Source organism: Pectinophora gossypiella, chromosome 2 (genome assembly GCF_024362695.1).
Source record: "Pectinophora gossypiella chromosome 2, ilPecGoss1.1, whole genome shotgun sequence".
Taxonomy (NCBI): domain Eukaryota; kingdom Metazoa; phylum Arthropoda; class Insecta; order Lepidoptera; family Gelechiidae; genus Pectinophora; species Pectinophora gossypiella.
This window is the reverse complement of record NC_065405.1, coordinates 13,845,430-13,857,616: the sequence shown is the minus strand read 5'-3', so window position 1 is coordinate 13,857,616 and position 12,187 is coordinate 13,845,430. Positions and strand designations below refer to the sequence as shown.

Below are 12,187 nucleotides of genomic sequence, written 5' to 3'. Positions count from 1 at the left end.
TGTCATGTACGAAATTATATTCTCAGCCTCATTGCAACTAACCTAGATGTGTATAAGTATTTGTTACTTTTAGGAGTGGAAAAATAAAACGGCTCTTCAGAGACTATGCATGTTGAGAGCTTTGAGACCAGACAGAATGACGTATGCTGTTGCGTAAGTATATTATAAATTATTCTAAGAATTTTCTAAAATGAAATACCCACCTTCTTCAATAGAATACAAGTGAATCTTACTCATTGCAGAGCCTACATAGAAGAGAAAATGGGAGGAAAGTACGTTGAAAACCGTACAGTTGAATTTAGCAAGTCTTTTGAAGAAACCAGTCCTACAACACCTATATTCTTCATTCTATCTCCTGGAGTTAACCCTCTCAAGGACGTGGAAGCTTTAGGAAAAGTTATGAGTTTTACGGCAGATAATGGAAACTTCCACAATGTGTCTTTAGGGCAAGGTCAAGAAATTGTTGCTGAACAGGCTATGGACGAATCTCTACAGAAAGGGCACTGGGTAGTTTTACAGGTGAAGGATTAATAAGATATTATGCATATTTATCGTGATCATAAAAAATACTGCATAAAGAGACTCTGGAGATTCGCGAATTCTCTATTGTATTACTTAAATTCTCCCAGTTTAATTCATATCGAATATTCTTTCGCTTTTCAGAATATTCACTTGGTAAAAAAATGGCTTCCAAGTCTTGAAAAGAAGATGGAGAGTTTTGCCACGGGATGTCACGCTGACTTCCGGCTGTTCATGTCGGCTGAGCCTGCGGCTACTGCGGCGGCGCACATCATCCCTCAAGGCATTCTAGAGTCTAGTATTAAGATCACTAATGAACCTCCTACAGGAATGCAGGTAAACTTTATAATTATAGCAGAATTTAAATAATTTTTTTGCCAAACTATCCATATTACAAATCTATCTCTATTCATTTTCATTCTCGTCTGATCATCACCTTTTTTTTCTCTCTCTCTCTCTCTCTATCTATTTAAGAGCTGCGCTGCGATTACTCCACCTTTTTTATGTCATCTTAATTCTCAGTCTCTCCTCACAAACCCTCATGTTCTTTCAGGCAAATATCCATAAGGCCTTAGATAATTTCAACCAAGAAACGCTCGAAATGTGCGGCAAAGAAGCTGAATTCAAAGCTATATTGTTCGCTCTTTGCTATTTCCATGCTGTCGTTGCGGAAAGACGAAAATTCGGTCCTCAGGGATGGAATAAAATTTATCCTTTCAATGTCGGTACGTACAAACTTAACCTAAATATGTAGCTATAAAATATGTCGCATTTTATACTTAGGTTAGGTTTCCTTAAAGCACTTTCATTGCAGCGGATGGAGCACCAAGATCTCTTACCTTGTATTGGTTCCTTGTATTAGTTGGTTTCGGCAAAGATAAAGAGTACTTGCTACAAGTAATCATAAAAAAATATAAATACTGACGCTTCTATTTCGCTCAAGTGGATGTCCTACTGACAGGTTATACAAACGTGTTTCAGGTGATCTCACGATTAGCGTCTTCGTTCTGTACAACTACTTAGAAGCAAACTCAAGAGTACCCTGGGAAGACCTGCGTTATCTTTTTGGTGAGATCATGTACGGTGGACATATTACTGACGACTGGGACCGAAGGTTATGTAACGCTTATTTGGAAGAATTAATGCAGCCAGATCTTGTAAGACTTTAGTTTTATTTAAATTTTTATTTCGAATTCTGCGTATTATTTGTGTTTATTGATAATTGCTGATTTTATATTCGTCGTTGTGCATTAGGTGGACGGTGAACTCCAACTAGCACCCGGGTTTTGTGCCCCACCCAATACAGATTATGTTGGCTATCATCAGTACATCGAGGATGCCATGCCTCCAGAATCTCCGTATCTATATGGACTTCATCCAAACGCGGAAATTGGTTTTCTAACCACTACTTCGGAGAATCTGTTCAGGACTATATTTGAAATGCAGCCTAGAGATGCCCAGGCATCTGGTGCTGCTACGGTTACTAGAGAAGATAAGGTGAAAAAAATTCCTTAGTTTTTAGACAATGCTAATAGGTACTTAGTGGATGATATATCAAAACAGTTCTTGAACAATTTCTAGGTGAAACAAATGCTAGATGAAATTATGGAGAAACTGCCAGAAGAATTTAATATGACGGAGATAATGGGCAAAGTGGAAGAGAGGACACCTTACGTCATCGTAGCTTTCCAGGAGTGTGAACGGATGAACTACTTGACTGGGGAGATGAAGCGGTCTCTGAGAGAATTGGACTTAGGATTGAAGGTATAAATAACGTCAACGTTGTGACTACAAATAAGTTATTAGTTCCAATAAAAATAATCATGCAACTACTAATGAGGGATAATTATGATTTTAGGGTGAACTTACAATTACATCTGTAATGGAGGAGTTAGAAAATGCATTGTTCTTGGATCAAGTAAGTACAGCCATAGTTTACGATAAAAAAAATGAACTAACTGTTTTTTTAAAATACCTTCATTTTACCAGGTGCCAGCTATTTGGGCAAATCGAGCATATCCATCTTTGTTGGGATTGTCTTCATGGTTCGTGGATTTGCTTCTGCGGCTCCGGGAGTTGGAAACATGGGCTACTGATTTCGTTGTAAGTAAAGTGTTTTAGTCAGAGGTTCATTGTTTCTTCTTTTATTATCTGGATGATGAAGAATCAAAATATGGCGCATCCGAATCTTCTCTTATTCTTCTTAATTTCAGTTACCGGCATCAGTTTGGCTCGCAGGCTTCTTCAATCCTCAAAGTCTATTGACAGCCATTATGCAAAGCACAGCTCGCAGGTATGAGCTGCCTCTTGACAAAATGTGTCTCCAGTGTGACGTAACTAAGAAAATGAAAGAGGAATTCACGTAAGTAAAAAGCTAAATAAATGAACATCAATACGTAAGTTTAATCTAACCTTGTTTTGGTTGCATGGATTGGCATGAAGAATGATTTGCCACAGATGAGATGACCGATGTAAAATAACACAACATTTTGTACATGTAACTTACCTGTCATGATGGCTGCCAATTGTACTAATGCTGGAAATGTGTTTCACTATTTTCAATTCGCTATCATCAGTGAAGCGCGTGCGATGTCAAACATTATGATCTAACATAATATTGAAAAATGTGCATGAGGAAAAAGAGCAAAATAATTTCATTTTCATCTCTATCATTATCATAATACCCTGTAAAATACTCCAAAACTGGACAAAACCAATGAGAATGCTAATGGCCGGCCATAACTATAAAGGTTAGCTATATGTTTTATTAGATAAGAGTCAGCTGCTTTATGTCTTCTTGTAAAGAGAAGTCGACTAGTCACCTTCTTCTACGAAAAAAGAATTTATGCCCTAAAAATCTGATAACTATACTGTGCTTAAAAATGTGAATATGAGCATGCTGCATTGGATGTTTAGAGCATGTTCAAGGTGTGAATTAATTGAGTTGGTTTCATTTGGCTGCGAATGCATAAATATTCCTCTACTTCCTCTAGTCATCCAAACTCAAAATCAGAATTTGAGTTCTGTAAGTACGTTTCACGATAAATGTTGCTCTGTTTCTGGGAGGCCTACCATCAACTAATAAAACCTAATCCAGGCGTTTGAATCGCCAAGCACGAAAGAAGTTCTCGCTTAAAGCCCCGTCAGTCTCATTGCAGTCGCGTTGTTTCAGCGTGACATCAACACGACAGATACGCGACACATAAACAAAATAGTAGTTACAAAAATAGTAGGACACATAGGCAAAATAGTGTTTAAGGCGGGGACAAAAAAGCCGTCGTATGTACCTCCCGTGACACTTAGGGGGATTGCTCTAAACAGAGTGAGTCAGTTTAAATACCTGGGTCATATACTTACCGAGGATCTAACTGACGATATGGATATGGAGAGGGAGCGTAGGGTGTTGGCGGTACGATGCAATATGCTGGCTCGCAGGTTTGCACGCTGCTCGATAGATGTGAAAATAACTTTGTTTAAGGCCTACTGCCAGTCATTCTATACGTGCAGCCTGTGGGTACGGTATACGCACAAGACCTTTAACGCCCTACGAATTCAGTACAACAATGCATTCAGGATTCTACTGGGTTTACCGAGATTCTGTAGCGCATCAGGCATGTTTTCCGAGGCACACACAGATGGCTTTCATGCTATTGTGCGGAAAAGAGTTGCCTCAATAATGCGGCGTGTGCGCGGGAGCCCCAGTATAGTCCTGAAGGTGTTGTGTGACAGACCTGATTGCCCAATATGGGCATACTGGATGGACCTCCATATTATACCAGTCAAGCCGGGATATGGTGTCCGCCGGTAAAATCGGGTCTGATAAATTTATCATATTTTATTTTTGTTGCTTTTGTTTGTTTTATGTACCTGTTACTAACATTAGGTTTAAGTTACTTTGTACTTACTAACATCTATGGATTTCAAATCCGAAATAAATTATTATTCATTCATTCATTCATTCATAAACACCGTGACAGTCGAGCGACAGCAACGCGGCTAATTTGAAAGTCACTTAAATTTGCCGTCCATATAGACGTCTTAAAGAAGATTGCCATATCGCACCCTTCGTGGAAAAACGCAGTAAGTTGATTTTATCAACTTTTCAGGAGCTAAAAAAAACTGTCCTACTAATTAGTTATAAGTCCTGGAAATAACCTTCAAAGAGAAAATAATAGCAAAATGTAGCCCGGATTGACCCACATTTATTAATTTTTAATTAATTGTGTATATTTGAAAAAAATTTAAAAAAACACGATTGCGTAGATATTCCACGAAACTATAATCAAACGTTCCGTTGTAAGTACAGACACTGCTTTATTATATCGTAGTGCAAACAACATTGACAGTTGTAACTTTACCTACAACGTTGTTCACCTTCCGATTTCATCTTACTCGGATGTTGTAAGTATTAGTTACTTCGTTCTTACACGAAAAATTTTAACAAAATGTTTTGCGTAAGTTGAGAAACCTATTTGTTCCACGTGAAAGTAAATGATCTTTGATAGTGTAACTATAGAAATTGCTTTTTTAATAAGGAAATATCTCAAAATAATTGTACGTATCTTTAAATACTTGTTTGTTCCAGGGGTTAGTCTAGAATGTAGAAGTATGTATGCTCATACATTATAAAGGGTGGCCCAGAACTTCAAGTTCAAAATGAAAAATTAGATAGAGTGGCTCATTAGCTACTAGAAACACCCCCATATATGTTTAGCCAATATTTATAGTTTAGGAGATATGACCTATTTTGTACCTTTTTCTAGATTTTCTAGCTTACTGCAGTAATCATCATTTTGTCGCTATCCCTTACTTCATAATTATCTTATTATTCTTCATAACTATGTCTAAAGATATATACCGCTAGATAAAAAAATAAAAACAGTCAAATCAAAGATAAAAAAAAAAAGTTATTGGAAGTCAAAGTGAGAATTGGACCAAAATTGTCACAGTTCTTAAAACTTCGCCGAAGAATAATTAACACATGAGATTGGCATGGACGCTGAAAGTAAGTATCTCTGAAAAACTGCTCCATTTAATAGGCTTTTAGACACATCCAAAAAAAGTACCCTTAATAGAAGCAAAAAACTAAGTAATTAGACCTCAAAGATTGCAAGATAGACAGATTTGAAGGAAAAATTACATTCTCATACAATGTAGCTAGCTGCTTCTTTCTAACGTTGTTAAAGGTGCTCAAAGACACATTTTCAATAAAAAAATCACGCTCATAATCGCTAATAGGGTAGACATAGCAACAGTCTGAAGACAAAACTTGCAGTCACTTTTGGTATTCATATTGTAATGAAGGAAAAAGTTATCCCCAAACCGTTACTACATACATACTATGAGATACTAAAATAAAATCTTTCTGTCTTAAAATCTTTGAGGGCTAATTACTTAGTTTTATGCCGGGAGGTCGCGGGAAGCCGCTGGATGCGGGCAGCGCAGGACCGATCGTCGTGGAGATCCTTGGGAGAGGCCTATGCCCAGCAGTGGGCGTCGTACGGCTGATGATGATGCCCCTATTAAGGGTACTTTTTTGGATGTGTCTAAAAGCCTATTAAATGGAACAGTTTTTAAAAACACTTTCAGAGTTCATGACAATCTCATGTGTTTATTATTCTTCGGCGAAGTTTTAACAACTGTAACAATTTAGACGAATTTTCACTTTGAATTCCAACTTCCAATGACTTTTTATCTTTCATTCGACTGTTTTTATTTTTTCACCTAGCGATACACATCCTTAGGTATAGTTATGAAGCAAAATAATTAGAAATTAGAAAGAAAAAAATTGAATTATTAAGAAAGGGATAGCGACAAAATGATGATTTCTGAAGTAAGATAGAAAATCAAGAAAAAGGTGTAAAATGGGTCAGATCTCCTAAACCGTAAATAATCGCTGAACATACATGGGGGTGTTTCTGGTGGCTAATGAGCCCCTCTATCAAATTTTTCATTTTGAACGTGAACTTTTGGGCCTGTATATTGAAATAAATAAAATCAGTGTTAAATTAAGTGTTTATTCTAATTTGTTTTAAAAAAATGAATATTTATTTACTAGCTGTGCCGAAAGCCGTTTGACCCGCATGGGTTTTCAGTTTTCAGGGAGTTATTTATATTTGTAATTAAAATCTAACTTTGAATTTTAAAACGTTTATTAATTATTACATGCATAATCACAAAATATATTTATACGGTACATTTTGGCACTTGCCTTTATTAGAAAAACCTTCATTTTTAGTTAGTCATTAAGAGTTTTCTTGAACATTTTGCTCCTTTCCGATCACCCCCTCTTTGCTTTTCGGTAGAACCTGCAAATGACAAAATATAAAAAACTATTAAGTATGATAATAAATTACTAAAAAGAAAAATAACCATTAATACCTATTATAGTAAGCTTAGAGATGAGCCAATTTTCCAACGTATCCAAAAAAGCGACAGTGTCAGTGATAAAAATGTATGTGGTTGACATAAGGTTACATGTCAATCTCTCAAATCACTGTCACTGTCGTTTTACGTACTTAATCGTTTGCAACTTGGCTAAAACCCCATAAAAGCCAGTTGGTTTGCATAAGAGATAACTCTAGAAAAAACTACATTAAGCAAATCAAAAATATTTGTGGTTGTTATGATAAGAGGAAAATAACAGAATAATTATACCACAAATACACAGGCACTGACTATTTCAGAGAAACTTTACCACGCGCCGCTTCCAGGTTAGTAGGTAAATACCTATATCAATCTAGAATACAAATACTGAAAGGATATTTCGGCATACAAAACATGGAACGTTTTCAGCTGCTTATCTTCCCGGCCAAGTCGTAAATCAGAAATGGTACTAATATTAATTTTAATATTAGTACTATTTCTTAATTACCGACATACATAAGTACTCAAAGTGACACCCATAACGCAGCCGAGCGGCGAGATCACTAGGGCATTGCAGTCTGGTTACCGGATTGCCCAAAAGTAAGATGATCTGTGCGTCGGAGGGCATGTTAGGCAGTCGGTTGCGGCTTAAATAAGTATGCAGGTGTATCGTCGTTACATGAGGCATGTCAAGGACCTATGGCGGCTCAGTTGTAACCCTGATACCAGGGTAGATGAGGTCAGTCAATTGTCTCAACCCACACGAGAGAAGGAGAAATTTACTCATATATTACATAGATAGGTACATACGAACCTTGAAGAGAATGTGTCTCATGTTGACTACGACGAGAAAATATCCCATAGTCTCTTGAAATATTTTTGCATTTCTGGTCATTCTTCCACTGGGTTGTACTGGATTGGATTGCAGTATTAGTGGAATCTGTTAATTGTAACAATGGTTTAAATACATTGTTTGTAGGTAGGTACATAATGGACGTTAAGAAATAATAAAGGACCCATTACCAAATCACCCTAATAATTAGACACAAACCTAGATATTTTATCGTTATTTAGGTGTTAAATAGAAGGTTAGTACCAATGCGTTAATAATAAAATGCATATTAAACTCAAGCGAACAAATAACAACAAAATCAAGGGTGTTTTTGCAAAAGTTAACTTATATAACTAGGTAGATTATTCACAACCACGCCGAAATACTACAGTTGATCACGTAACAGATTTTTGTTAAAATATCTTTATTTTATTAATTTACCAGGTGCTGTGCCAGGTGATAGCGAATGTACAAAAACGGCACACCCCAATTTAAATAGGTAGTTAGTTTATAGATTAAAATCACCGAAAAGGGACAAAGGCATGCTTAGTTAAACTTTAATAATTAGTACAGAGGAGTGCAATCATCATCACGCATCAACCAAACCAACTTACGTCAAGTAGGTAGGTATCTGCTTCTGTGTAAACCTTACAAAACAAAATATTTATAATATTAATAGTCTAATAAATAGTAATATACTAAGTAGATAAGGTAATAGGTACTTACCTAAAATCTAGCTAGTCTATTTATAAGTAAATTACTCACCATCTTTGATTTTGTCCAAGTTGAGCATACGTATAATCCTTGGGTTTTTTACTTCCACACAAAGATATGCACGCTTCGAGTAGCCACCATGAACAAATTAAATAGAGAGATAATTATTACATATATCCAACATTCGTCAATCATGACTTTTTATTCTAACAAAAATCGACCTTATTATTACTACAATGCGATCGTTATTTGTATGGTCGTATGCTGACTGACGGAATACCGTGGTAAAACCACGATCACAAATAGACAATCAGCTTTCACTCTACAAATAACGATCACAGTGAAATATTAATAAGGTCGTTTTTTATAAACTTCGTCGGCAATAATTTTGTCTATGGGTGATCTTTGTTTTACCGTGGTAAAACCACGATCAGCATACGACCCTACAAATAACGATCACAGTACAGTAATAATAGGATTTTTGGTTGAATAAAAAGTCGAGATTGACAAAAAATTGGTGGATAGATGTAATACCTCTCTAATATCTTTCTAATACCTCTCTTTGAGTGTGCAGCCCGCCGCCGCCGGCGCGGCGTACGCACAGTAACCAAATAAAACGTAGGGATTTACGCTAGTGATAAGTAAGTATATTTATTTAGGACATTAATAAGTAGTATATATTTGTAGGTAATTAGAATAACACGACAAATGATTCAAATTATTGCCTTTAAAAGAGTTGTATTCATATTTACGAAGAGTATAGTGTAAAATATGTCATCGAAAAATGAAGTAAAATGAAATAACGTATTAGTAATATCAAACCTTGCTTGGAAAAAACTACGTATTTATATTTACACCAAACCATTACGCTAAAAGATTCGCAGAATAGGCAAGTAGCTGGAGTTACACCAAAAAGTAACGCTACAAGATTCGTGAAATAACGAAGTAACTAGACGTACAACCATTGTCGTGTCGTATAATGTCGTGAAACATGTCAGTACGTTTACTTACGACTCGACCATCCTAAAAAACTTTCGTGTAAAATCGACGTAAGTGTTATTATGACTTTACTATATGGGAAAATTAGAAAAAAAAATCTTGTATTTATACTTACTTTCTTATTATGGGGGAAAAATATTTTTATCAATGTTGCACAATTTCATTATTTTTGTAATAATTTCTTTATTTTTACTGATATCGTAATGAAAATTTGTGAGAAGGTGTATTCGTGTACGCTGAATTGAATGGTGCAATAAAAAAAAAATGTCGCTAGTCCACTTACTGCGTTTTTCCACGGGGGGTGCGATATAGAGTTCATAGTAAGCCTCCTGAACTTGAACTGACCGCGATACCTGGTCAGCACGCTTATTTCTGCACTGCATGGGTTAGCTAACGTTGGTATGTCGTACGACAGCATCGCTGATTCCAGGTCCGCTCCTCGTGATGGGGCGTACGTGCACGGGCTGCTGATGGAAGGAGCCAGGTGGGACATGCAAGCTGGAATCATCATGGATTCAAGGCTTAAGGAGCTGTTTCCTGCGATGCCGGTCATCAACGTTAGGGTGAGTTTTACTTCTTAAAATAGGTACCTACTTATTGGGGTACTTGTCAAATTCTGACTAATTAATTGTAGTAACTTAAAACAGGGTATGACGATTGGGTCGTTTAAGATCAGATTAGATCATGATTTGAAAATAGATTACGGGTGGTCTTTTTGAAAACATTCAAATGCTTTGTAGATTTTTTGCGAGTCTGACTTTTTTCACCTATCCGCATTGTAACAGTGTGGTAAAGTAGGTGCGCTTCGTTAGCATCCCTCCCATTGACAAGAGGAATGAGCTGAGCAGTGGGACGTGTACATAGGCTGTTTATGTTAGAAAAGTCACTCAATTCTCCTCTGTTAGACCAAATCAAATGTCGTAATAAATTACGATAAATTATTGAATCGCGAAATTGTTTGGCGAACGCATGACCTACTTCGTAGTGTTACTGGTTCCAATGATTACAGATAAATCGATATCAGGTGGTTTCCAGGATCTGTGCCCTATTGATGGCAGTTGGCCCGCCCCCTATTAAGTGGAACTTAAACATAGCTGGCGAAGAGTGGGTGTATTATACACTTTTGCATACCGTAAAGCGTGATAATCTATTAATATCTAACCTGAAGATTTGACAGGTTCGGTTTTTTACAGAAGCGATTGCCTGTTTGAGCTTCCAACCCGCGAAGGGAAAACCAGCCCAATACAAATTAGGTCACATATGTCCGAAATTGCATTTCTCGGGAATGTGGGTTTCCTTACGATGTTTTCCTTCACCGTTGAGCACGTGATAATCATTTATGATCCAAACATGAATTCCAAAACAAATTCGTCAATCATTGGTTTAGGTCTGTGCTGAATTCGAACCTGCGACCTTAAAGTGAGAGACAAGCGTTCTATCAACTGGGCTACCGCGGCTCTAAGGCGTGATACTGTGTTATGTTAACTTATTCTATGATCGTTTTTCGATCAATAAAATACCACTTCACCATCAGGCCATCACTCAAGACAAGCAAGATCTTCGCAACATGTACGAGTGTCCAGTGTACAAGACAAGGACCAGAGGTCCAACATACGTGTGGACCTTCAACCTAAAGACCAAGGACAAGCCGTCTAAATGGACCCTAGCTGGTGTCGCCCTCTTGTTGCAGATTTAAAAGGTTTGCTGTTGAGAAAATTATTATACTAATTTGGTAAAGGTTACCCGTAGTGGGACTGGTCATTTTGTTGTAATTTGTAAGTATTAATCATTTATTAAAATGTTATTTTATAAAAAAAATGTATTTGAAAATAGAATAATAATTTTAATCAGATTTTAGTTTTGCCTAGTTGACTAAAAATATTTCATAATAAAATTATTATGCAATATTTTTTAATAGACATACTTTGTAACAATTTATTTCGATGCTCAGAATTTATTGATAAAAAATATATTTGTTTATAGTAAATAGAAGTAGTTTTGACGACGCCTGAGGTGGATGCTTGCTTAGTCATTTTGTTTTCTTAAATATTGTTATCTGTATATTCATTAAATATAATTTATTTTAAAAAAAGAAAATACTCATGTGAGATGAACATTATAGTTATTGAGAAGTATTATTACACATAATATTACAATGCTTAAATCAAGTTCAAAATGAATAAAATTGTTAGTTTAGACGAAATAATTAAGTAAGTTTAGTTCAAGGTAGCTACGGCCAAATATAATAACATATTTTTATGGTTTTATTATAGTGCAGTTTGTTATTTGTCTATTTATTGCCTGTAATTATTGTTTGAAATAATTTCGGATTTAGACTAGACCAATTTAATAAATGTAGGAACCTTAAAAAATGTTAATAAATACGGATATCTGCAATTTTGGATTTATTAGTTGTTTGTCCTTATTTTTGTTTAAAGTAGAGATATTTTTATTACAGACATAATTATAAAATCGAATCATGCAAGCAAATGAGCTGCGCTTGGGCAGGCTATGCTCGGACAGCCTTCGAAAAAAATAACGAAATTATTTTTATTTATTTTATGAGTTTGCAATGTCAACCAGATATCAAAGTTCCTAATTCGATACGACAGGCAAATTACCTTGATATTGTAAAAAACAAAACATAAATATTCATGAATCTAATCGAATATTTAAAATGTAAGACTTCATGTATTGCGGATAATTAGCGTGGTTTGACATGTTTCAATTAATTGGTTTAGAAAAGTTGCATTATGC

At 35.9% G+C, this 12,187-nt stretch overlaps 1 protein-coding gene and 1 long non-coding RNA gene across 2 annotated transcripts in view; one reads left to right on the top strand and one right to left on the bottom strand.

Annotated features, from left to right (window-relative positions):
* Positions 1–11,250, top strand: part of LOC126375672 (dynein beta chain, ciliary) — a 53,369-nt gene extending 42,119 nt beyond the window's left edge. The window contains exons 55-66 of the mRNA XM_050022745.1: positions 74–153; positions 243–519; positions 664–855; positions 1,073–1,244; positions 1,501–1,676; positions 1,774–2,016; positions 2,101–2,283; positions 2,378–2,437; positions 2,509–2,622; positions 2,733–2,881; positions 9,861–9,993; positions 10,965–11,250. Coding sequence (XP_049878702.1) covers positions 74–153; positions 243–519; positions 664–855; positions 1,073–1,244; positions 1,501–1,676; positions 1,774–2,016; positions 2,101–2,283; positions 2,378–2,437; positions 2,509–2,622; positions 2,733–2,881; positions 9,861–9,993; positions 10,965–11,126 — 1,941 coding nt within the window. The 3' untranslated portion in view covers positions 11,127–11,250. The remainder of the gene's footprint in view (positions 1–73; positions 154–242; positions 520–663; positions 856–1,072; positions 1,245–1,500; positions 1,677–1,773; positions 2,017–2,100; positions 2,284–2,377; positions 2,438–2,508; positions 2,623–2,732; positions 2,882–9,860; positions 9,994–10,964) is intronic.
* Positions 6,654–8,569, bottom strand: LOC126379119 (uncharacterized). The gene is made up of 3 exons (XR_007568261.1): positions 8,483–8,569; positions 7,700–7,825; positions 6,654–6,827 (listed from the first exon to the last, which is right to left on the bottom strand). It is a non-coding gene; the product is annotated as an uncharacterized LOC126379119 (long non-coding RNA).
* Positions 11,251–12,187: the final 937 nt, after the last annotated feature.